The sequence below is a fragment of the Neodiprion lecontei genome, chromosome 3, assembly GCF_021901455.1.
Source record: "Neodiprion lecontei isolate iyNeoLeco1 chromosome 3, iyNeoLeco1.1, whole genome shotgun sequence".
In the NCBI taxonomy this organism is placed as follows: domain Eukaryota; kingdom Metazoa; phylum Arthropoda; class Insecta; order Hymenoptera; family Diprionidae; genus Neodiprion; species Neodiprion lecontei.
The window spans coordinates 20,599,702-20,627,262 of record NC_060262.1 but is presented as its reverse complement, the minus strand read 5'-3'; the positions used below and the strand labels follow the sequence as shown (position 1 = coordinate 20,627,262).

At 34.1% G+C, this 27,561-nt stretch overlaps 3 protein-coding genes across 15 annotated transcripts in view; 2 read left to right on the top strand and 1 right to left on the bottom strand.

The window, feature by feature from the left end:
• Window positions 1-121: 121 nt before the first annotated feature.
• Window positions 122-2,290, top strand: LOC107227745 (protein FRA10AC1). Its single transcript, XM_015668961.2, has 4 exons — window positions 122-358; window positions 510-681; window positions 758-917; window positions 996-2,290. The coding sequence occupies exons 1-4, from the start codon at window positions 252-254 to the stop codon at window positions 1,292-1,294; spliced, it is 738 nt and encodes a 245-aa protein (XP_015524447.1). The 5' UTR covers window positions 122-251; the 3' UTR covers window positions 1,295-2,290.
• Window positions 1,910-27,561, bottom strand: part of LOC107227750 (cytosolic purine 5'-nucleotidase) — a 27,169-nt gene continuing 1,517 nt past the window's right edge. Inside the window, exons 1-11 of one of the 13 annotated variants that reach the window (XM_046735735.1) lie at window positions 26,343-26,561; window positions 26,007-26,125; window positions 21,513-21,720; window positions 5,093-5,166; window positions 4,418-4,631; window positions 3,902-4,325; window positions 3,649-3,805; window positions 3,320-3,560; window positions 2,802-3,039; window positions 2,591-2,710; window positions 1,910-2,510 (exon numbers count right to left, since the gene is read on the bottom strand). In XM_046735735.1, coding sequence (XP_046591691.1) covers window positions 2,340-2,510; window positions 2,591-2,710; window positions 2,802-3,039; window positions 3,320-3,560; window positions 3,649-3,805; window positions 3,902-4,325; window positions 4,418-4,631; window positions 5,093-5,166; window positions 21,513-21,720; window positions 26,007-26,058 — 1,899 coding nt within the window. In that variant the 5' untranslated portion in view covers window positions 26,059-26,125; window positions 26,343-26,561 and the 3' untranslated portion in view covers window positions 1,910-2,339. Of the gene's footprint in view, window positions 2,511-2,590; window positions 2,711-2,801; window positions 3,040-3,319; window positions 3,561-3,648; window positions 3,806-3,901; window positions 4,326-4,417; window positions 4,632-5,092; window positions 5,167-6,520; window positions 7,052-10,254; window positions 10,482-12,321; window positions 12,667-21,512; window positions 21,721-22,853; window positions 23,152-26,006; window positions 26,126-26,342; window positions 26,562-27,561 lie in introns of those variants that run through there. The other 12 variants (XM_046735736.1, XM_046735737.1, XM_015668970.2 and 9 more) reach the window with 12 other exon arrangements.
• LOC107227766 (actin-related protein 1) overlaps window positions 20,982-27,561 on the top strand; it is a 26,009-nt gene continuing 19,429 nt past the window's right edge. Inside the window, exons 1-2 of the mRNA XM_046735757.1 lie at window positions 20,982-21,078; window positions 24,185-24,187. Of these exons, the coding sequence (XP_046591713.1) occupies window positions 20,982-21,078; window positions 24,185-24,187 (100 nt within the window). The remainder of the gene's footprint in view (window positions 21,079-24,184; window positions 24,188-27,561) is intronic.

Here is a 27,561-nt window from a genome sequence, read left to right as displayed (position 1 = left end):
TGGCGATGATGGCTACACTTCTGCGTAACTGCAGAAATTGTAGAATCTGATTGGTTGTTATTTTAAACCAGCCAATCAATTTCTACGATTTCTACTCACACACTGCGTTATATTCATAGACTTATTCTACAGTAAACGTAACCAAGAATCCATCTGACAAGTGCAGAAAGACGAATTTGAGTGTCAGCCGCGTTTAGCGCGATTTTTTGCAAAATCGAGTAATTGAATGGAAAAACCGAAACGTTGATATAATGTTTCCTGCATATGCGAACCTCTCGGCATATGATCGTCACAAGAAGTTGATGAATGATTATTTTTTAACGAGAAAAGGTTCAGCCATAACCTTGAAACGGGACACGTAAGTGAGAATTACTTACTAGAAAAAAAAAAAAAAAACAAGGTTCGAAATGCATTCGAATAGATGGAATGATAGTTATCTGTTGACCAGAGACATGATGATAATAAAATAATCTTCCTGTTCATCATGACGTTTCGGCGTGTTTTTCGAGGTCGCGGGACAAAACAGACGCCGATGTTATTCGGGATCAGCACAGATTTTTATGGCACAGCGAAGATAACGACGTACCCGATTCGTGGGAAACTAGACTGGCAAAAAAATACTATGACAAATTGTTCAAGGAGTACTGCATATCCGATTTGACCCACTACAAAAAAAACAAGGTACCTCTTTCCGCTGATCCATTTTACTTTTGCTTTGTAATACGCCATTGCTTTATGTTCCACTTTTAAAACTCAGGTTGCTCTCCGATGGAGAACAGAGAACGAAGTTGTCATAGGCAAGGGTCAGTTTCAATGTGGAAACAAGAGATGTGTAGAAAAGAATGAGCTCAAAACTTGGGAAGTAAATTTCGGTTATGTCGAGCATGGAGAGAAGAAAAACGCGCTTGTCAAATTGAGTGAGTCTCCGACGTTTGTTTGTAAAAAACTTATGACCAGTTTCCTTGTTCAGTACATATAAATTTATTAATTTCCAGGACTTTGTCCAGAATGTTCTCTCAAGTTAAATCATCATAGTAGAAAGCGGGAGGTGAAAAGAAGAAGATCTTTAAAACGATTAGGAAAAACTGTTGACGTCCAAGAAGTTTTGGCGACGTCTACTACTATGGTAAGGGACGCAATTGAAGTTAAAGTTGAAAAGGAAGATCAAGCCGACGACAAAAAGGAAGAAAAAACCGTTAAGGAATCGCAAATTTGGAAGGACAAGCCCACAGATAGCAATGAAAAATCAAGGGAGGAAGAGTTCGAAGAGTATTTCGATGAACTGTTCATGTAAAATAGATTACACCGTAGTAAATAACGAAAATATACTCTCATTTCACAGAACAATTGTACTGTGTACTTATTACACTGTCTAATAAAAACGGATTTCATTTTACAGACTATCATAGACAGGAACGGTTGTTTTATGATCGATCAGTTTTTTGATTTCAACTAAAACGATATAGTTCATCTGGTGTGTTTCATCAGTAGCTATATTTAATTTCATGTCATGTCATTCCAGGATTTCAAAATTACTAGCCTGTCAGGAGTATAAGATAAATTTTATTTATAAAAAATTCATAACGTAGTAAATTCAATTTTTTTTAAATAGCGCTAGATTCTGTCTACCTGTATGCTTATACGTATGCAAACTTTGTAATTCTGGATTTTGTACGTATGTATAATTCAAATATCTGGTGAAAAAACTAAGCTACGTATCTCACTTTGAATTCCGACTTTTGTTACACTGTGCTTTCCAATTTCTTGACATTTTTTCCCTCCATTTTAAAATTGATTTGATTAGTAAAAACTACTTTATCAACATGCAAGCACCATTATTGCAGATTTCTTTTCCCCTACCTTCCAAGTTATTATATATTATGAAGATTACTATAGTATTGACTGAACGTAAATAAAAAATAATTTATTATAATTTCATATCATATACGGTAATATGTAACGATTACAATATTGTCAGATGATATACAACGTCTCTAGATATCTAAAAATTTGTTTAACATTTCTTCTTAATCTAAGTAAACGACTGGGCATATTGCCCTCTCAACTTGTTGAATTCACCCGTCGGCGTTGCTAGTCCTTTTTTGTTGCTTAACAATAATTATTATAACTAAATTTTTTTCGTCGTATACAATATCATGTATATTACATAAAGACCATCGGCAATATTTTAATTACACAACACGCCAACGTGTAGAATTATCAATTGTTTCTTTGCCTATAAACGGGCTAAAAGCTTCAAACAATTTGACCAGTGGTGAAAGCCAAAATTCGAGTAGTTTAAAAACTGAATAATCAATAGTCAACATCTAACGGCTTATCTAATTTACTTCTCTCAATGACAATTTACGTGCTTCGATATTGGCCTGCTTTTGCGAGTCGCTATCTTCGTCGCTACAATCTTCGTCGTGAGTATGTGTCACATTTCTAGGTGTTTCAGGCCTTGCATGTGGTATCTGACTCCCTGTATGATCGATGTCGACTAATCCCTGCTAAGAGGATACAACAAAGTTAGTTAATATTCTGTAATTAGCTATCACGGAAGTGCCTATATTTCCATGTGAAAACTTACGCTGAATACTTTTCCCTGATCTTCTTCCTCGTCTGTGAGCTTGAATGTGCGAGATCGACTGATCATTGGAGTTTCCATAACAAATCTCTGCTCATGTGCGACCGTACTTTCATGAGGCATCTAAATATGTGACAAAAACATGCATCGCGTTATGAATAATTATTTATGAAAACCGTTTATCGATCTGGAAACGCATCTTGGGATTACCAACCAGCATTGCAGGTGCTCTAAACATGTAGGAAAACGGATAGTAAATTAGATTCAGGAACGTTGCCGCATAGAGGTCGGCATACCTCACGACCTGGCTGCTGAAAAACGTCTGCCTACTTCCGCTGCGAAATAGAGAACCCATCATACCATAAGCCAAGTCCATTTTGTGCGTAACATCCCTTATCGACGCCCGAAGTTTTGAGATGTCTGGTTTCTCTTTTGTACTGCTATCTAAATTTCTATGAAGAAAATAATGAAAAACCGGTCATTTTAATTGGAAAAAAAAAGCTGAGGAAATAACAACCAAAATGTCAGGAAATCGCAATCTCTCTACTTTTCTGTTTTCAAAAAATTTTCCGAGGTTACAAAGTATTACTTCGAAAGAAATTAATAAATGCAAAAACGAGATTCTCATTTCCAGATAAAACAAAAATGTTGGGCGAGTTTTCTGATTTTCTCTGATTAGTTGTGACTTCTCTGATGTCACCACAATTGCATGCCAGCTTCGAGCACACTTACTTGTACATTTCCCCGAGCATAACGTCAAGGCTTTGGAGTTCTGCAAACAGCTGACATTTGTCTGTCCAAACATGAAGTTCCTGAACGAGTTCAGGAACGATTAAAAATGTCCTCCAACCCCGTATTTTTTTGCTTTTCAATATATCACCAAAAATGTGATCACCAATGTATAGAACGTCTTTGCCCTTGGCGCCAATTAGTTCAGTGAATACGTCGCACGAACCGCCTGAATATACTTCGCCTGTGTTTTGTAAAAGCACAAAGGTGAATTAGAGTTTTTCCATAAAATTCTTATCAGATTTGTTATTATTTTTTTTCTCCAAGTCTACCTAAGTGTAAAGGTCCTCTATGAGTTCCCAATTTCAATGCCCCAGTCTTGGTGTCAACTTGACGGAGGATCGTACCCTCGCCAAAGAATAGTGGTTTACTAGCATCGACAACAATAATGTCGAAATAAGTTTTCCAATTTCTGTGGGGATCCTCTGGCTAAAAAAGCAACAAACAAAATGAAACGAGAATAAAAAGATGAAGAGAAAGTATTTGTGACATTTATATATTTTGAAAATATACAACACTACTCACTCTCGCTCCGTGAGGAAAGTCAAAGAGGTAGGTCATAATTTTGTCTGTAAACACGTAGTCGCTGTTTGTGAGTAAAAAAACTTTGGCACCATTCTCTCTGATCCTTGTCAAGAACATCGGTAGCCTTTCGTCCTTTTTAACATAGTCGTCCAAATTCTGTATAGTTCTGGTTTTCAGATCTCCCTGGAGATGTATCCAGTCAACGGCGTTCCTGACATCTTGAAAAATACTCTTGAAACTCATAGTGAGCTCGCCGGCCTTTACGCCAGTCTTTTCTGGTGTGTACTGAGGTGAGTTTGTGAAAAAGTCTATCAAACACGCCAGCAGGTAAGTCTCAGGTAAGTTGAACAAAGTGTTTAGTACGTAAACTCGCGATTCGTCGAGCTGCAAGAACTTGTTTGGATAAAGTTCGTAAACTTGGGAGCTGAAACAACGGATAAATTAATGATTACAAATAATGGAAGTTGGGAAAGAAAGGATGCCTCGGTATCGTGGAACGAAAAACGTTTAGCTTACTGTTTGAGAAATTCAAAACCGTGGACGCATACGAGAATGTTTCCGTAGGCGTCAACCTTCAATAAATTTCCATAAAGAGTATCGAACCATAAGCCTCTTACAGGGAAACTCGGATCGTATTCGAATTCTTTAATTTCTTCCGGGTAGCCCAGAGACACTAAGTGATCCTTGAGAAGATTGAAACCCAGCTGTTCGTACTGCGGAGATTTGTACTCTGTAAAAAAATATACTTCCATAGAAAAATGTATAACATAAAACACATAGATTTTCGAATGAATCTAAAGTGATAGAAAATATGACATACATTTGGTCCAATGACAATTTCAGGTCGCAACTCAGTTTAAATGACCCGTGATTATTTATTAGAGTTTTGGATTAAAATTGACAATTTGGGTTTCAAGCGATTTCGGATTTCACATAAATATAAATATTTAAGATCAGAAGACTGTTCTGCAACATCATTGGTTCGATTGGTTTAATTACACGATGGTGGAATACTGAATAACAAATTTCAACACGGTCTCTTCGCGAACTTTTCATTTTAAATAAAAAAAGTGACTAAACCGAGTTGACATAATATTCCATTACGTCACCCGGATTAGTCGATATAATTAATATATTTTCAATCGAGCGAAGTGTTAACGTTAAAAGAAATCAATAAAATTCGACACCAACCAGCCAGTGTGTAGTCCATATCGAATCCATAGAACTTGATATTTTCGAGATGCAGACTTCTATTGACAAATATTCTGGAACAGAGATAAAAAAGGATATTTTTAAAATTAGCAAATTTAACGTGTTGTTCACAAAATATATGAACAATATGAATATGAACACAAAAGTTGGCACGACCTGTTGACCGCGTGATGACGGGTTACGGACCCTTCGGTATGGGAATTTTCGGCAACAAATAAAAAACTGTCCGAAATTATTTCAGTAAATTTAATGGATTCTGCCTCGTTGTTGGTGACAAAATTATCTGAAATAATATCCTTTGGCATGATAATGATACTTGATTTTTCGAGATTACTACAATCCTTCGCGTCGAATTTGACGCTCCTTTCCTTAATTAACAAAAACGAATCAATTGACGACCAAAAATAATCGACTTTAGACTAGATCGATTATTTTTTACCGGTTAATCAAGTATAATCAATTATTTTTGAAACTCGATTAATCGACCGACTCGATTATTTTTCCGCACAATCGCTTTTTGTTTTTTACTCCCACGAACGACGCAAAACAATATCAATTTATGTGATTAAAGTATCAATTATTATCATTGTCTTCCTTACTAATTGTAAGTACCTATTTGATGTAATAAGTGAACGATAAATGAAATTTTAGTTTCAAATACATCATTACAAAAAAATGCGAAATAATCGATTAATTGTCGCCCATTCAGTTTTTTTTTTTTTTTTTGAACTCGATTAATCGATGCATCGATTATTCTTAGCTCAGTAGCCATGGCTAGAATCAACCATATATACGATAACAGCATATTATTACACGCCACTGAACTCTATATTACTCGCAAATGAAAAAAATCGAAGGTCCGTTGCCCGATGGACTTTGTTGGAAAGAAATGAATAACACAAACACGATCCTAAGCGGATTGCAAAATGGAACCGATTATTTTCCAATCAAGATTCTCGATCTCGTTATAATACAAAATTTCGTTAAATAATTTAAATCACGAATTACGTGTGATGTTGTTGATATGTAACTGAATTTCCGATTGACCAATTATAATTATTGAACGAAATTGATAAACTTTATTCTCCCAGAGAGAATATTAACGCCATATGTAGAATTTACTGCAAACGATTCGTGCATAATTAATCTGTAAATACAAAATGGATTGTAATCCACAATAACAACTGGACAAATAATAAAATGATGAAAAACGGGGGGAAAAAAAAACATGACAATATTATATCCAATTTTTTTCAAAATATATTAACAACTGAACAATGTTTATTTTCATATGCGGTTTTATATTTCTATTCCTTTAAAACTGAGTCCATTCAACTCCCAATCAATCAACTGCAGAGTTTCACTTTTTAAATCTCTATCTCGTCATTCGGCGCTATTACAGCTTACCTATTATTCGTAGCAATGGGGAGAGCGTCGTGGCCGATGGAAAATAGCCACCCAGGCATTTTGAATACGCGATTAAGTAATCAGTTATTTATCGATCTGCGAATCGTCCGTACAAATCGGTTTGGAAATCGGTGAAATTCTCTCTTGCGCACTATTTTACACACAGCATAATGATGTGCGTATTAATTAGTAACGCAGTCGAATGTACAAGGCACTTGAACGAATATCGGCTTATTGACATTTATACTCGCGAGTTCACCCGTCTTGTACTTTGTATTTATTTATTTATTCAGCAGTAAATATTTTAACTTCTCGAGGTCGTGAAAACAATTATATCCAACGCGGTTAAACTTTTGAAAAAGAAAGAATTTTTTCACATAGGTAATACTTTCACCATTTTTCTGTTTAATATATGTATCATTCGTATGTATTTTTCGGGTATTTCGTTTCGAAGCTGTTTCATTTTTTCAATCATGTTTCAAACGTTATTTTCTTGGGCAAGAATCGCGAGGAATCACATAATTTATCAGCAGATTCAACGATTTCGATGGATTGATGAAATTTTTTCATTTGTAAACTTGAGCAAATTTTCAGCGAATATTTCATCCACTTGTTAATCACATTTGTCAAATTTTACCGTTATAAAAATTAGAGCCATTCGCATCTGTCACGATAAAAGAAGAATCTATATTTTTCGGAAAAGAACAGGTTTAAAAAAACCTCGGAGAAAAATTGAAACCGATATTTTTTTACATTATTGTGCTACTATTTAACGTACGATCCCCGAGGGAAAAAAAAACAAATTAAAAAAGAAGAATAGCGGGACGTTGACGGAAAAAGCGGCCCTGCACTTAACAAAGAGAGCCTCTTCTCGCATAATAACATGGTTTAGCAATCTTATGTATATATTTTTTTATTCGATAGGTCAGATAAAACATCACTGTCTTTATACTTATAATATGTTTTCGAGGTGGCGATTAATCGCGATTTATATTTAGCCTGCACGTACAGTAAACTTTTCTTTCAAGTATAACGTATAATGGAAAATAATTACACAAAGCACTTTTGTTCTCTCCTTTACATTAATAATTGCCAAAGGCAATTTGTCAACGTGTAGTCCCCGCGTTTGTCGAAAACATATTATTATATATTTTAAAGAGTTTATCTAATTCAAAGAAACTAATGAGGCGGGGTTGAAATTCCGAATTTGAAAAGTTCCGAAAGCGCGAAATGCCGATTTTTTTTTCGGCGAAACTTGAAGTAGGGAAATCAAACTTTAAAGAAAGATCTAAGTTTCGAAAGTGTGAAAATGAGAAAATTGAAAATTCGAAACACCGAAATTTCGACTGTTCGAAGATTTTCAGTTCTGTAAATTTCTAGCTTGGTGAAATTTCACCACTTTGACATTTCGTTGTTTTGGAGTTTCGATATTTTTACGTTCGGAATCCTGGTCATTCTGATTTTTTCTTGTCGAGTAAACTACGTTGTGTGAGTATATTTTAATTTTCGGAATTTTACCCTATCAAAACTTTGCTCTACCGTAACTTGAATTTTTGGAATCTTGCATTTCGGAACTTTGATCCATAGGCTTTTCGACCCTTCGAAATTTTGTCATTTCGTAAAAGTTCGACTTCCTTACTTCAAATTGCGCCACCAAATAATTCGGAATTAGGCGCTTTCGGAACTTTTCAAATTCGGAACATCAACCCGGCCCCAAAGTAATGACCTACTAATAGATAAAATTATGTTACACGATTCTTGACGTAAAACTTGCAACACTGTTATTTTTGCAAGCTAGCGTGGCGAATATATTTATGTACGTATTTCTGAGTATGTATGAGAAGAAGAAGAAATTGATAACTGTCGTCACTGAAAATTTACAGAATGGAAAAAAAATACACGAGATTTGTCGATCGAGTTCTAATCTACTATTTTTTTTTTTTTTTCACCATCTCAAAAACCCTGAATATTTAAACTAATGGACTTTACGTTCGTATTTCGTTACGTTCACATTACCGACGAATTCAACCTCGTCGACTATTCGATCACATTCAATCAAATTCACGAGCGTGTATTGCGTAGTTTTCAACGCGGAATGTCGTGCGCGGTTTTATCATACACAATATTTACAATAAAAATTACAGCAATGTTTTTAACTCAGTAAACATAACTTAAAAATTATCCGAAAAGTTATTAATCATATTGACAAGTGAATTTCGCTGCACGACGAAAGACAAATTGCGCACTCTTTAACCACTTTTTATTTAAACAATCTCCAAGTCGTTACGTGACTTAACTATTAATTAATTATCGGTTTATAACGATCGATCGGTGGCTGATAGACACGGTATTAATCGGCCTTTATTAGTTAAATCGGGAATAGAGATTGCTGCAGGATTTACGAGTGTTTTAAAAGCTGCGGTCCGCTGCACAACCAAATTCGCGAATATAGATGGCTACTGCTCACAATTTACAAAGTATGTATAATATTACGATCTGTTCCAGTGTAACAGCAGATGCCGACTGCGCGGCAGGTATGAGTAAATTTTTCCACAGGCACCGCTGCGTTGTGACGCACAACGCAGCTGCAGATTTATTTTCATCGTTATTTTCTCCCACGCGGTTTGAAGAGTAAAAAAAAAATATTTTATACCAATAATCAAGCTTACAATCTGATAAGAAAAAAAAAAAAAACTAAGGAATAAAAAATTATCAGTAAAACAATGACATCGGACAGTTTGAATTATCGATCGGTTTGAAAAATGATAACGGCAGGTGAATTGAATTTTTATATTCAACTTGAATGAACCAAAGCTGACTTTTTTCGGTGGAGTTGAAGTCTCGGAAAATCGTCTGAAATAAATCTTTGAGAAAATTAATATCTTTCGATTACTAACGATTAATCACGCATTCGAAATTGTTAATTTCAATCTGTTATTATGGGTTTCAGGAGAATTTATAAATTTTTGAAATTCAACTGATAAGCTGGGGAAAAAATTCATCTCAAGCGATTTTTAAAGCATTCGTTTCTATTATATGTAATATATTGTAATCTTCTTATTTAGTTACAATGCGATGATCGTGAATTAATTTTTTACGCCAAGGAGATAACGTTAAAATTGAATTCCACTTGATTCATATCAGTCACAGCTGTTCAACCTGTTTCCAAATGATCAAAGCTGTGTTTCGTACTTTTTTTCACGCTAAATATTTTCTTTCCTCAAGATTGTCAGCTTGGCAGATTTTCAAAGACAGTTGTGAAAATTTCTGCACTGGAAACTCGCAAGGTGTTCCGACCTCTCGGAGATTTTTTCTTTTTTTGTCATTCAATCAGCATTTATTAAATTTTCACGGATGGAAACGCTGTAAGCGAGAAAAATACCCCATGATTTTATTACAGTCAGACTTTTTACTTCACAATCAGAGTATTGCAAACAATTCGTCGATATTACCGATTAAAAGAAATCCAATTCAATCTTACCCTTTTCGACCATCTAATTAGACATTCGGTATATTCGTAATCATATTTGAATATTAGATTTTTGTATTTTCCGTAGAAAAAAAAAAAAAAAAAAAAAGAAAGCTCAGTGTGCGCTGTGCATGTGATAATTTTCTAATTCCGACACGATGAAAAATCGCGTGTACATAGATAATGAAAGTAAGTATTGCGTCATTTATAAATTGTATCGCATTATGTTATGCTGTGGGTGTGTAAAAAAATAAAAAAAACTTACTCGTTAGGTACGTTGAGCCTTGAATTCGTAAATTCTGCAGCAGGCAATGCACCATCACACATATCTTTCAGCCACATTATGTTCTGGTTTTTTTTTTTTTTTTTTTATGACTAGTTTTCAATACTTTTTTTTATTGCTGTTCGTTTTTACAACTATCTCGTCTCAAGTTTTAAACCTGCGTTGGTTTCATATACTTCCACACTTGTAACAGTGAATAAATCACTCACCTATCATATGTAACACAACACGTAATGATATACTTTAAACACGTAACAAGTATGACGAGAATAAATAAATAATTCGACCGAAGAATTGAGGGAGATCAGTTTTTTTTTTTTTTTTTTTTTTTTTTTTACGAGGCGTAGAGGGGTTTATTTATCCGTGTGAATATCAATTCTGGCTAATTGACGTTATTTAATTGATAAAGCGCATATATTATACAGCTGAACGATAAAGCGTATATGGTTACAATTTCACGGAATTATTTTCACTGCGAGTCCTCGGTATAGATACAAATTGAGAAGGGTTAATCATTCCATATTTTTTTTTTTTTTTTTTTTATTTCTCATACGTATCAAAGATAAACGAATTTATCGCTGGAAAATTTTATATCGGTGTATGGTAATTACATGCAATAATTAATTAGTGTGAATTGTTAGCGATTATGCATGTTATGCGTGTTTAACACGGCGTTTGAATAGCTACTTTATTATACCTATAGGTAGATTATATTACACACGTTTATCAGCTTGCATAGCGATAATCTTTGATGGTCGATAGAAATACGGGGGGAAGAAAAAAGTTGAAATTTAAACAAGAAAATCAAGTAAAATTTGTTGGACTGTTGGAATTAAAAGATCAAATGAATACTTATAAAATTTCCCTTAAATTTCGTATGTGAATGCGATTATTGTTATAAATGAGGCACGATATTCACGATGAAATACGTATAAATTATAATAACGGTGATCCTATTCTTTATAAAACTGAATCTCGAGGAAGCTGTTCGCATTTGACATGCATATTTCTAACACTTCTTCACTTATCGTTAGACTTATTTTCGCTTTAAACAGACGATAAGCGAGTGATGCGAACCTAAATATAGCAGTGCATAAAATTACAGTGAATGAATAATCAACCGAACACCGCAATCAGTTATTTAATAATCTCTTGCTGTATCATAATTCTGAGAAATATCATTCTAATTTTGATACTGATCGGAAACTTTTAGAACTCACTCTTATATTCTACATATATCATAATATGACCGAACAATATAATTAATTGAGAAATTTGATAGGCAAAATTATCTATAAGATTATAATGATCGAGATTATATGATAACATGTTAAAAGGTGTCTGGTTTTTTGATAATATAAGAAAAATGACTTTAGAACTATGATTTTGTGTATGACAACAATATACTAAAATATTGTTATTAGTGATTAATTATTATCACTCCCGGAAAATGACTTGAAATATTCAAAATCTGTACGTTTTCATTGCGGTTGAAAAAATGAATTTTACGATCGGGCATTGTAATTTATTTCTAAAATTTGCAAGAATTTGAAAAGTACTCACAGTACAATTTATACGTATCGGATAGTTTCTTTGTGTTGAAAAAGTCTCTAATATGCGCGAAGAATCGAATGACGCTGTTAAATATAAATAAATTTCCACGCAATAAATTCTCTTGACTTTTCTGTATCACTTATTTGTCTCGATTTATTTCGTATTTTAACTACCAGAATATCGTTAAAACAAGTTTGACCAGTGTAAATATTGGTTTAGGCTATACAGACAAGTATCCAAAGAAATGATTCACACATAATACGCAGGACTAAAAAATTCCACGGCGTATCATACGATGGCGATTATCGCATCAAAGCGTGAACGAATTAGATTAAAACGAATTAAAAATGACATAAAGCGGCCCTCTCTAACTCTCTCCCTCTCCTCTCTACAATAATCGATTCGTAAACTGTGTGCATAATATAAATAGAAAAAAAAAAAATAAATAAAATAAACAAACAAATGATCACAACACGGACAAAATATTATCCATACCAAATTGATGTGGATATGTAATTTTACAATATCGGTTAAATGCCGTAACTCAATCTCATTTTCAATAAACTTTGCATCGATGAAATTAGAAAGTTAACACGTACAGGCGATTCCGTGAAAGAAATAAAGAGACGTGGAATGGTTGAACGGAATGTTTACAAAACCGCGACGCACGTTGCAGGACAAAATGAAATACCTTACGCACGTTTATTTTATATTACACACACACAATATACGCACTCTCGAATAAAACCGCGTAAAATTCGGTGATAACGGGCACTTAAGGCAGTTCGAAATAAAGACTGACCCAACCGAGTTCCAAGTTCTACTAACTCACTGACTGACTGACTGACTGTCTATCCCAGACGAGAGCGAAACTAATTACTCTCCCCTCTCTCTGTCGCAAAGTTCCGCTACACCTCCCGCCCTTTCATTACAGTACGGTATCGACGATGAAGAATAATCCGAAAGAATTTCTGTTCTTATTTCTATTCGTACCTAATTATTATTATTATTATTATTATTATTATTTCCTTTTTTTTCTTCATCTTGCCTGATTCTCTTATTTTTTTTTTTTATGGTTTTCAAAGGCACATGTAACGAGTATACATGGTATAACATAAATATGTATACTTATTAGGATCACGCAAAGTTTCTATAGCTCTTCGTTTACACTTGCATCTGTGACCCCCCCCCCCCCCCCCTCATGCCTACGCACTCTGTATACATACATACAAACATGCATACGGAGTGAGTAACTAGCGGTCGAACGATCTAACGCGCACGCGCTGAAATTCTAGAGCAAAGCAGTTTTTTGCCAGTTCCGCCAACCGTCACAAGTTCAGATGACAGGTCAATGCGGTATTATGTAACGAGAACTGTCGTCAACTGTGAAAATTTTTAGTTATGACGGTTGGCGGACCCGACCAGCGTTGCCAACCCTCTGGTGGCAACAGGTTGTACCCAAATTGAAAGTGGACCGTAATTTGAATTTCAGAACCGTAAAAAGATTTCGGGAAGTACATTTTTGTGCTTTATATTTTATGGTCGTAAAATGACCAAGATTTTGTTTCTTTTGTCAAAGATCAGACAGGATTTAATCAAATTATTGACATTCTTACGTTCAAGAATATTTTCAAACCAACGATAAAGATTGTGAATTTTTCAATTACACGAAGCAGTTGCTGGAGATTTGGAGATAGTATTATTTTCTTTATTCTTGAATCAATAATTAAAAACATACTAGCTTTAAAACTCAAAAGCTCACTGCACTGCGTAGGAACTACGGAGCGCTCGTCCTGGAGGTTAAAATTCACCCGGTAAAGGACCTGGAGCATAGGAACCACGGAGCGCTGGTCCTGGTGCTCGAAATTCGCGGAGTGCGATTTCCGCACGTCCGCTCCTCTGAGCGCTCATTTCCAGACTGAGGAATTCTGCTCAATGATTTTCGTCGTTATAGATTCTCGTGCTCTGACGTGAGAAGAAAAAAAAAAAAAAGAAACAAAACTCTGGTATCGAAATGTACAACGCCGAAGTAAGAAAACAAGAATTGCCTTTTCGATCGATGATCTGTAATGACTCGTATTATCTTCTTTATCTTTTCGAACAACAAAAATGGTACAAAAGATTGTTTGAACATACGTTATACATATACAGTCATTAAAATGCAATCAATCAGAATTGTTTAAGAATAATAAATTCGGGAATATTCCTCGTATTTCTCTTCTATAATAAAGTAGCTATAATAAATGACAATTTATTTAGCAAAAGATTAATATGTTTTAAAATCAAAGCTGTGCATAATAAACCTGTAACATTATTAAAAGCTGGAATGTATGTAAGAACCAGAATATAGTACATAAACGTGCTCTTCGTGTTATTATTCAAGTGTATATTTACACGATAGGATATGATAATTCACAAACAGGAAATTGAATGATGAAGATAAATTTATTCAAACGACTCTTCAGTATAACATATACAATGTATGTACCGCGTATCGCACTGAATATTTTCTTTTACACATATTTGACACCAGAGAAGCCTCACTCTATATATAATATTATACGTGGCTTCGAAATATATGCTTCATATTCAAATACGGCTAAGATAAATATTTACAAAGTGGAAATTCTTCCATGCTAACTCGATTGATACCTATAATAAACCTGACAACCGTCTCGGATTTGAACCAGATTGAAAGTAAGAATAAATAAATAAAATGCGACCTGTTGTTGCAGGTTTTTTCACCGTCAAATTTATGAGTAAGTTTTCGTTGATTTTTTGAACCTTGGAAATTTACTCGATTAGCAAAAGACGGACGAATATATAAACAAACAAAATACATATATCGGTAGATAGAATAATATTTTCAACAGATGACGATAATTTTGAGTCGATTCGAGAACTCGAAGCAAATTTTCCTTAACCATTTTACTTTTTAAAAAATTTTGAATCACAGGGACAAAATTCAAAAGTTTCCTACAGCAGTCGTTTTTTTTTTTATTTTTATTCTTGTTGCTACAAACAATTTCAAATCTCGCAATTATCTTTTTCAAAATAGCAACCTAAGTGGGATTGATCACTTATCGATTAACATCAAACACCCGTTTTCAAACTTGTCTACTAGGTATACCATTTTCGTATCATCTATACAATATTACCGGCAAATTAGATGCGGGAAAAAAAAGCACAGATTGTGTTTTGGTTTCAGGTAATTCCCCTTTTTACATCAATTTTTTTTTTTCATACTTGTCAATTTCTTTTTCAAACGGGCAAACCGCGACTGCTTTCGCTACGTGAAGACTGAATTAACACACATGCCTGCAGGTAAAGCAGAGGCGGTGGGTGGGACACACATAATTATACATGTAAATTACGTATGTACCAATATATCTATACGTGCATATATAGATATATGTATAATATCTATATTCATGTAACACACGTGTACGCAGAAAATTCCACCTATATACCGCATATCAATTGATTCTCAAGAATTTGTTGAGAATTCATTAACGCCCATGCATACAGTGTCCATATCATAGGTATATAAGATATAAATATACATAAATTCAGGATTTCCGATCGGAATGCATCGCTGTACGCTATTCGTGCAGCTAAGTAAAACGAATGAATAAGTCAATGACTGTCGCAAAAACAAGTACAATAAAAAGTTACAGAGATACAATGTTAGGTTGGATAATATTTTACGATTAAAAGCAAAAAGAGGTTTCTTCAAAATACCGAGGAGAAAATACTGCGAAAGTTAGGCGCATGCGCGAACTTTGTCGTATTTTCGTACAGGCTGGCCACCTCAAACTTCAGTTGTCAGACACGGTTTGCGGAGGTTATGGTTATGGTATTTTAGTGCATTGATTTACAATGACAGGGGAAAACTTGGCCAACTTTTATTGCCAAATGACTGATGACCCGTTACTGCGACGAGTTGTTATAATTCCCCTCTTGACGCGGAGGCGTCTCATGACTTTCACGTCACGTTTCGAGTAAGTTGGCTGCCCTGCCTTGCGGACGATCTCGCCGACTAATAGAGTTCAATTATTTTGCGCATGCGCATTCGGTCATCCAGCCTGGTAAGTTTCACCATTTCCTTTCGATACAATGTCAACGCCGAGTGGAATACGCAATTCACAGATATCTTTTTTTCTCATCAGTATTCTCAAGAAATGATCGAAGCGGTAAAAAAAAAAATCCATTCTTTTTTGTACCGTATAAAATTGGGACACCCTGTAAATCAATCTCTATACGAGCCAGAGATAAAGTGACGCAAGATAGCCGGCGCCTTTAGCATGAAGAGAATTATCGATCTCCTACATGAGTTGGTTCGTTCGTTCGTTCGTTTGTATAGCTATAAACTTGGATAGTACAAATAGAAATAAAGGTGGGGAGAAAGAAGGGTAGGAAAAATTTTTACAAGGAATTTGAGACATTAAAAAAAACTACGAGGTTGCCTATCTGTAAACCTAATTAATTTCCACATTGCGGAATCGAATGGTTTACGCAATTGCATAACATTGCATATAGATATAGATTATAAATATAGTGTGAAATAATTTCCACATGATTCGTTGTTAAAGAAATCAATTTTAACGAAGGAAGAAATCTTCTCAACTCAACCGAGCAATATTTCAGATCACAAAATATTACTCAAAATATGATTTCCGAATTGAATGAATTTAATTAAATCCATTTGTGGGCGTTGTTTTATTTGTTTATTTTTTTGAAAATTATCTCACGAGTGTATGATAAAACCACTATCGGAATGCCTTATATATCTGTGACGGATTTCAGATCATTAAATTCTGCTGTGTTTGATAGGCATGCACTTAAAGTGCAGCGATTTCGGATTCGCGAAACACTTTTGGCATTCCCTCCGATCGATCCGTGCCAAATATCAAATCTCGTTTCTTACATCGTGGTATAATATATACATGTATATACGTACATACGTCATGCAACGTACATACCTATGTATAAATTACACCTCGTACCTATTTAACCTTGAAACGCGTATGCGACACTGACGTGTGCGAATCGTTACACGGACCTTGATTGGAAATTTCATAACCAAGTATTCTGCGCAGGAATCATGACATAATTAGTAAAAGCTCATACATGAGAGTTGCAAAAATTTCTCAAATTAACGGATATTGGATAAATGACAACCACTTGACGATTAGACATAATCGCGATTTAAAAATTGTTTCTCTTTCTCGTTTTCTCCTTCTATTTTATTTTATCATACCTTTAACGCAAATTCTGATGTAAAATTGTTATTTGCAAAAAAAAAAAAAAAATTGTATTTCATTTCCTTGTCTCATATGTTTCGTAATTAATTTGGCAGTTAATTTATCGCAGAAGTAAATAATATATTATAAATTGTATATTACATATAATGAAGTGTTCCGGCGTAAAACAGGGAAGAGGAACGGAAAATTATGAGAACAAGAGAATAAAAATAATATGATGGATATGCGATACGGGTGAAGTTGCCGATAAAGCGACTCGCTAATATTACATCTTGGCAGAGCGGCATTTTGCTGTCTGCAAAAACGATTGACACGCGTGTACGATTATGTATGTAACACTTGCGTATACATACACTGCCGACCAAAAGTTTCGGTACACCAAGCGAAATTTCTTACCGTACTAAAAAGCTCGATAGCGGACTCAAAAATAAAGACAATATAATCAAACGTTCCAAGCGACGTTTTAAAGAAGACAAATTTACCTTCATTTTGCGTTTTTTTGGGAAAATCTCTGCAATTTTATTTTGCCCCCGGTTACGTATTTTTGAACATGGCCGTTTTTCGGCTATTTTTTAGCCGCCGGAACTTAGAGAAAAAGTTTTCCTCGAATATACGCGTACGTGTAAATTTCTGAGAAATCGTGACGATATAATAATAATAGTATATAATGCAACAATCGTTGTGCAATTCGCATACAATTTTTATTCTATCCAAGAAAACTTTTTTTCCTCCATTTCTGACGAAGAAAATTTCAATATCTAATAATAAAAAAATCTAAAGCAATTTTAATTATTATAGAACTAAATATCGACACTGCATTTCTATAACATATATGACAGAAAAAAATTCGAGCAAATTTGAATACATATGAAAAGTTATTGCGAGATAACAAAACAAATTTGAAAAATGATCTTATGATCGTAAGGAACGTTCGGTACGATTAATCGCTGGTGTTTTTTTATCCGATGTTTATATTTTTTATTTCTTTTTTCTCACTGATCAAATCTCTACAAATTGTGTGAAAACCGTTAAAACAAATTCACATAATAATACAGTATTTATATAATTTTACACAGACGCATTTTCGCAAATAAAATCGCTAGGGATTTTTCGAACGTTATTTCCTCTTTTCCCAGCTATCGATAAATCCAACATGTCGCAAATACCGCTGCAAATATTACGGAAATACTGGATATGTTTTGATCTGTGTGTATTATCAGTATTTATCACTAGGCGGGTGAAAATCCTGTTCTAAAAAAATTTTACCGAGGGTTAGAGCATGCACGCGGAACACATTGTAAAGTACCGGATAAACGATGAAATCGAGCGACAATCCAATACCAATACGTAACCAACACGTAACCAATATGCGAGCAAAGTTTGGATCGGTGAACTAGTTACAAAAACTGCCGCCAGGTGTCGTGGAAAAAATGTCATATCCCGATAGCTGTGTAATAATTCAGGCCAGTAGAACCTCCGGAATCTGATATACCCGAAATTCTCTCGTCAACATATTTCGCGATGTATACACATCCTTATGTATCTGGCGAGAGAGAAAGAGAGAGAGAGAGAGACAGAGAGAGAGAGAGCGAGTCGGGGATCGATAAAGAGACAAAGGACCTCGCAGAGCAGAGAAGATTTCGTCTTAATTACCCTCAACCTATTTTTTAAGTACATTGTGCCCAATGATATTGAAAAGGCATGAAAAACAAAGAGGGCAACAAATACATATTGTACAAACATAATATACAAATTTAGCAATTTATGTTTGGTGTATTTGAAGGGTGAAATTTTTCCACATTTATCTAAACCGTCGACATAATTTTCCAAATTAATCATCTGCTTGTCGTTTTAAAACCTGTCAAGTATTTTCTTACTTTACATGCTTAGAAAGTAATTCGTTTTCGATCAGTATGTATTTAAATTTTTACTTTTCCGCATATTTACTATGCATATTACGCCGTAATAATTACGCAACTACTACAGTAATCTCACGTTTCTGCAGTTCTTATTGTGTGTAAATGATATTTTATAAACCACGCAAGAGTCTTTCCTTTTTTTTTCTTACCGTATATATATATATATATATATATATATATATATATGTATGTATGTTTGCGATACAAACGTACGTTAAGAAAACCGTTCGTGTGATATTCGCGTTATCTTATCAAGGATAAGTATATGTATGTGTATATAAAGCGTAGTTCGCGGAGGGAAGAGAAAAACAAATATACAAACAACTCCGAAAATCTGTGACGAACAAACTGTTAGTTATGGCGATGCGTATACGTATGGATGTGTGTAAAGTGTAAATACATGCGTGTAGTTGTTGATTGCCTGTTTAACCGAAAATGTTATTGGGGAAAATCAAATCGATCGTAGATTGTACATTACAATATTGACACTGACGTCTGTAGATTTGTTTGTTCTCTTGTGCGTAATTTTTGTGGCAAAATGCAATAAGAGAGAATACTCGCGTTTGAAAATAAAGAAAGATGGGTGACGAATTACCGGAGAGAAAAAAAAGGAACGAGAATTTTGCACGAGGTCGAACGAAGTTAGTTAACATTACGAGGCAGGGATGTGTTTTTGAGGAAAATTATTACTTCTCAATTATTAGAATGTAAACAAATTTAACCATTTCAAATTAATTCTCAAGTTGCAAGATAACGATGTTTTTAAAACGAATTTCGTTACGTTTACGCAATAACATTAACGTCATATAATTTTGACTGCAAAAATAAGTTTCAAATTGATAATGCCGGCATCAATTTTGACTAAACGACGTTCAAGGAAAAAATAAAGTATCATACTCGTCAAAAATTGTAATAATTGTACTTAGAACCGAAAAAACCGAGTAGAATTGAGAAAAATCGCAATAATAATGACCGCTGAATTAAATTGACAAATTTTTACTTCGGGATTCGTCAATTTCTAACAATACTTATCGTACAAGAATATGTATCATGCATTCTATACAACTACATTCATTCATTCATTTTAATTTACCTCTTTGAGTCTTTTGTTGTATATTTAGAGAACTTTTAAACATATTTCTTTGCGTTTTTTGTCATTTCCAATAGTATACTAATACCTTTTCAATACTCGAGAGTAATTGTTGTGATATAATATATTTTTTATTATTGTTAGAAACAAGATGCTTAAAAAAAAATCGTGAAAATTGAAGTAACAATTCGTTTCCGAGAAAGTCACCCCTCTACACATGTTACATGTTTTATATAAATTATAAGTTTTCAGATTTTGAAACTTCAGTGTGGCAAATCCAATCAACGACCCCGATAAGTCCTGTAGAGTTTTTTGACCCGTCTGGATTAAATTTGAAAGTTTTGTCCGCCATATTGAACCCGCCATCTTTACTTTTCGAAATCTGATTTAAGATTCGGGGCGGTGTCAAAGTTCCGAATTTGAAAAGTTCCGAAGGCGCAGAATTCCGAATTTTTTCGTGACGAAACTTAAAGTAAAGAAACAAAATTTCGAGGAATCATCAAAGTTTAGATTGATCAGAAAACCGACGGCTCAAATTTCCGAAATGCAAGATTGCGAAAAGTAAAGTTCCGACAGAGCAAAGTTCCGAAAAGCAAAAATTCCAATACAGCAAAAAACTTGAAACAAAATTTACTGAAAATTTTATTTACTACAAATCTGGTTCACACCATTTTTAATGTTTCATTAACCATTAACTATATATTTAGCAATAACCGTGTTAAAGAAAGTTTGACGCGCTATAAATAAAAACCTATGCATTATACAGAAAAAAGTTTTTAATAAAAGTTATAGGAAATTTTATCATACAAAAAATCTGTTGTTACTACATTTTTGTCGGGTGCGGGTAAAAAATCACAATAACCAAAAATCAGAATGGTCTGCATGAAAACAGTCTCACGATGGCTCATTTTACTCCTTATTCTTTTCGCACTTTCGGAATTTTGTCTTCTCGGTATTTTGTCATTTCGGAACTTTGCGCGTCGGATTTTCAACCATTCGCAAGTTTGATGTTTCGTCAAAGTTTTGTTTCCTTACTTTAAGTTTCGCCACGAAAACATTCGGGATTCTGCGCTTTCGGAACTTTTCGAATTCGGAACTTTGACACCGCCCGAAGATTCGTAATCACCGACCCGAAATATCATTGAATACTAACTTGTTATAAAAGTTGACTTAGCACAATAATTTAATAAGAAAAAATTATACACAGTTCACGATTCACACCCGCTCAATGAACAGGAGATTCATAAATGTAAATTATGTATCATCAATATAATGTTTAGTCTTCAGAGAAATTGACGTACATAAATTCAATAAACGAGCGAGAGGATGTTTCTTATTTCCATTTCTCATTTTCCTGCCAAACTTGAAGTGAATTGTATTATTTTATTTATTTATTTTTTTGTTAAAAATTACCTGTGCGCTATCTCGCGTTTGTCGGTCCTCAAGCGATGCTGATCACCCTCGGTGAAACAATCTAAATCCTGTTCGCTACGGTCGTTTCTAGTCAGGCCGACGTTTGAAGATGGAGATAAATTTAATCCAAGCATAGCTTGATGGAATAAATTTCCCGTCAAAGAACCGGGATTGTCACGAAAATACGACGTCAAACCAGCGTCTACAACTATCATTATGAAATTTATATAGCATACGATAAAAAAGAAGACATCCGAAATTTATACCAAAATTTTTCCACTGGCAATCAATATATATATACTATATATGAGGGATTCTCCGTCAACTCTGCTACTTTTTTTTCAACCATCTCAGATCTGCCCCATAATTGGTTATATCAAAGTACTACCAAGAGGTACTCTATGTGAATTTTTTCAGATTTTTTAATTCATTATTTGAGAAATTGCCGTTTTTTTTTTCAAATAAATATATCTCGGAAACTTGAAGTAACTGAAAAAAAAATGACTGTACATAAAGTTGTAGTTTTTTGTTGGCTTTCGAGAGGAATTGTTGAAAAAATTTTTACGTTCCGGTAACGCTGATTTTTTACCAAAAAAAGAAGAAATTATTTTTTTTAAGATTCACAAATTCGGTCGAGGTTCCGGTAAAAAAAAAAATTAATTTGTGTGGCTTCATTTTTTTTTACCCTAGAACCTCGATCCGTGCCACTCTGGCGATTTTTTGGCGATATTGTCACATATATTGGAAGACTCTGTAATTTTTTTCAGAAAAAAAAGGTCCTTTTTTGAATAAAAAAAATAATTTCTTCCTTTTTTGGTAAAAAATCAGCGTTACCGGAACGTAAAAATTTTTTCAACAATTCCTCTCGAAAGCCAACAAAAAACTACAACTTTATGTACAGTCATTTTTTTTTCAGTTACTTCAAGTTTCCGAGATATATTTATTTGAAAAAAAAAACGGCAATTTCTCAAATAATGAATTAAAAAATCTGAAAAAATTCACATAGAGTACCTCTTAGTAGTACTTTGATATAACCAATTATGGGGCAGATCTGAGATGGTCGAAAAAATTTTCAACAGTACATTATGTATTTAGTAATTTAAGTGAAACGATATCTGTCAGCATATTTTTGTAATATTATATGTGTATTGCAGCAATTGCTGCAGCGAGGAGTTTTGAAATAATAAGCAGGCATGTACTTCTCTTGGCAACAGTTATATATATACGTAATTCGATACGAGTACACGTCTTTTGTATGTCAATAAAAATGATAAAACGATTATAGATGTATTATCATTATTATTATAATAATCTAATCGTTATTAACGAGCTATTGTTAACCATTGTCTGCTGGAGTAACGACGACGTCAACGTTTTGCTGGATCATTTCTTTTATGTGGTATAATCACTTTTTTTTTTTTTTTATCTTCTTATTCTTCGATTACTGTAGTATTTATGTAATTTATAAATTGCTAGAGATGAAGAATAATTGTTCTTTACTCTCTTTTTTCTTACGATCCACTCGATGCTTTTGACTTTTTTTTTTTTCTTTCAAATACGTTACATTCAAACAAGTATTAAATAACTTCTTCTCTCGAGCGGCCAACGACAGAAACCGTTTGAGTTTAAATCAAGACTGCACTCTCCGTTTAAGCGAAATAACTCTATATACGCTGGCCTTATTGAACGTACAGAAATACAAGATAAGTACAGAGAGATTAGCCAAAGGTCATGTACGCAGATGATAGTCTTACACGTATTTTCTTATGCTGTGTGAAATCCGTGCTACGCTTGTTAATATCAGCATCATTCGGTCTAGGGGGTCGAAAACACGCGCATAAGGCATTCCAGATAAAATTGACAAGCCTCTCTCGCTCTATTTATTTTTTTTTTTTTTTTTATCTAATCTTGTTTTGAAGAGACGAAAAAAAATTATTTACTCACATACAAGTGTAATGGAAAATTATGTAACGATATGACCACCTTCGCAATATCCCAACTAGTAAAGCAAAAACAAAAAGGATAGAAAAACTCTCAAATATGAATTACAGTACGAAGAAATACGTTTTTTTTTCTTAAGAAGGGAGGAAAACAATTTACTTCCGTCCAGTTGTCATATTTTTTTTTCACCAATAATTCCACATTATCATTTTCATAAAACGAGAAAATTTTATGCACAGCATTAATTCGCATTGTTGATTTGTTTTTATTTATATACAATTTTCGTACAATGTTATATCACGTTGCAGTAAATCTTTTTGCGCGCAATAAATTCCAAACTACATATATAAATTCCACTTGTCATGGAATAATTTTATCTAATATCGTAATCTTCAAACCAACAAGTTTTGTGTATGTTTTTTAACTAAATCAGTTTAAAAAAATTCACACCAATTTTAGAAATTTGAAAATCTTCAACTGATCAATATAATTATTCACATATATACATATGTATAAAGAGAAAGGTGAAAAATTATGGGTTTAAATTTTAAACCATCGTATGAATACTGAAAGAAAGAACTGTGAAACCAATAACTTATCTGTCTTTCGGAGCCCAATAAGTCTCTACGACGACAAACAGAGAGTCATTTTTTTCTCTCTGTTCCAGGTTACCGCATTATTGGAAGAGATGGATTGCGATAAATGTGACAGTGTGTTATAATTAAGTATAGTTTGTACTGGAATTAAAAATGAAAAGAAGCGCTTTTCTTTCTTTACAGTTTAACGACGAGAGTAAAGAAAAAGGATAGTAGTAATTGATCGGTTTGAAGTGCAATTGAGTTTCAACTATTTATATATATTATAATATTAGCCAAGTTTTTCCTGAGTCATGAAGGTTGGCTTTATACAACGAACGAACAAGTCGCCCACAGAGCAGGTCGGAAATAATTTAGCTACCTACTACACCAGACGTCGTACAAAAATAGAATATGAAATCTAAAAATGTACAACATGCCATTTACACATGCCGACGACCTCCGTACGTCGTGATGATAAATTTCAGATAATCGAATTCCGTATCGTCATCGTCCAGCCATACGGTATAAAATTTTTGTCAGACGATGATGGATGTGGAAGCCTACTTCTAAATTCATCATATGTCAATTTCGCTTATCGCAGCTTGTCATCTACTCGCATCAAGAATAGACAGCAGCTGATAGTGAAAGATTTCCTGATTACGAATGTAATCTCCAGTATGGTAAGCAAAACCGATTAAATGAGAAAAATGATGAAACAGCTTTTCAAAAATGTGCTAATTTACTTAGTTTTGTATGAGAAATTAGAATCTTGTACAAATATTGCAATGCCAAAATTATATTATCACATTAAATGTGACAAATTGATAACTTGATATGATTTAAAATAAACAGGAAAAAAACACGTCATACACTACTGGTCAAAAGTTCGGGTACACCAGTCGAAATTTCTCGCCGCACTAGAAGTTAGATAACGGACTCAAAAATAAAGATAATCAAGTTACTAAGCGGCGTTTTAAAGAGCACAAATTTATCTTCCTTTTACTTTTTCAGTAAATTCTCTACCATTTTTTTTTTGCTTCGGTACGCATTACGAAAGAAGGTTTGTAACTTTTTCTTTTTTAATTCGAAAAAATTGTCAAAATAATTTTTTTTAATTCTGAAAAAATTTTTGCTACTCCAGTGTGAACCTGTGCAACTTTTCACCTACTGACATTTACTCTGAGAGCTCATAGTTATTGGAATACGGCTTTTTTTCTAAGACATGTTTGTTTTTAGCTAAAAATGCAAAACTGGGGCGAAAAAAAAATGGTACTAGACTTTATGAAAAACTAAAATGTAGGTTTTGAAATGCTTTTTAAGTTTACCATAGAAACACCTGCGAAAAAAATTTTCCCTAAAACTGTGGGGTTAATTTTCGCGCAGATAAAAAATAGCTGACAAACGGCCATCTTCAAAAGTAGGTACCAGGCAAAAAAAAAAAATCGTAGAGCCAGGAGTGTATGTGTAGATGATTAGTGAGTCGACTTAAAATTATTTTCACCCTATCATTTATTAAAAATATGATCACAGAGATTAAAATTATAAAATTTCTGTACGAAAGGAATAAATATTCCTTTTAAAAATCTAAAAAAAAAAAAAAAATCTCAAAAAATTTGAACTCAGTTTGAACACAAGTACAAATTTCATCATTTTTCATTCATTCCATACGTATGGCAAATTTTTAAATCGTTATCATTCAGAGATATTATCTCGAGATCTTTATGACTCTGATGATGTGGACAAATTGTTTCCACGATAGAACAGCAAGAATGAAGAAAAAAGATATTTGTTAGAGCTTGAATTATAATTAAATGAGTAATTAATATGACGATTGTTAACAAGCATCAACGGTGTGCTACAAGGCTATTCTAATTATGAGAATATGTCAATATCAAATTTCTGGTTGGTTTAAGCTGGTGATTTTCAGTTCACAATCAGAGAATGAAGCAAAGTAGGTAAAGAAGGTTTTACTCACCGCTGAGTAGCTTGGCGGTACCATTTTTTGCTTGAACTGTTGTCACTGTCATTCTGCGGCGTTGTTGGTGATGACTTTAGGGTTTCCATATTGTTGTAATTATCCATGATAAATTTAGGCTGAAAAATAATGAACTTTACTTTGCGGAAGAAGAAAACAAAAGAGAGCTTAAAATAGAATCATGTTCGAGACAAAGGATCGTTAGATGATTTAGCAAAGAATTAATCAAGTTCGGTTTAGTTTACACTTCATCGACGGTACCAAATCGACATTTAAAGATCACCGCGAGATTCCCGCTTACAAAAATCACGTTTGCGCTAAATATCAGGCGTGTACCTGGTCTAGAGTGTTGAATGACAGGTTGTCACACCTTTCTTCGAAAATCTGTGAAACACTGCGATACTAGAGTTTCAGGTTATATGTCGTCTGCTCGGTCACGTATTGTCAACAATTATGCACTCTTTTATCGGTTGGTATAAAAAAATAACCTATAAACGTGTAATCTCACACCGTACCACTACTGCATACTCATCATATACTGCAGTACTGCATATACTGGTTCCCGGTGAAACGTAAGTTCGTGGTGGAACCCACTACCACAAACAATGCGAATCAGGTAGATCAACATCTTGGGGCTGGATTTTCACAGGCAGTAAAATGCATTATTTCTTAACCAATAGGAATACCATGTCTGTGGGAATGCCAATAAACCAGGGCAGCGCCACCTGGTGTTCGCTGTGTAACATCCGATTGGAGGCTTGTATGTTTGGCCGTGTTCGAAAATTGACTGACAGTACTGTCAGCAATCTTTTATCTCTTTTGCACTGCCGAGTTCATGGACAGCTCTGTCTCTGTCCTAGGGAATTTTAGTACTGGCAGTCAATTTACGAGGCCTTTATCCCATATTTGTCGACTTGTGTCGCCGACATACGGCTCGGGAAGACTCTGCTAGAATGGTGAGTTTATGAGATTTGAACATTACACATACAGCACACTAGTCCACACAACGAAAAGTTCGCGGGAACCAAAACGTCACAAATACCCAACAAAGACGCTTGAATAGACACGACAAACAAAGACGCTTGATGGACGCGATAAACACAGATTCACCAAACTTTAAACTGCATTTAATCAAACTGTATCTACCAAAAATGAAAGTAAGTGTAAGCAGATAACTAATTACTATACGAATAAAACAAACTATCTGTATATTTATTTGTAAAAATCAGCACTTCTTTAGTGCAATCAATTCTCGCGCAAATGTGTGATGTTCCATTTATTCGTTTTCGAGAGTCGACACGAGTCGACAAAAAAGTCATGTAAATGGAAAGTACCCACTATGTTACTACATCCTCGCACCATAGAATTGGATTAGTTGATATAAGTGATACAGAATAGTAATAAGGAATTAAAAATACGAGCTTTCCGGCAGGATGTTACAGCTGAATGCGATGAACTATTTTCTTGGTGTTCCTATTGGCGAAGAACTAGGTAGCAAAATACTGTGGTAGCATTTTCTTGCTTAAATGCGAAACGGTGGAATTGGAACCAATCG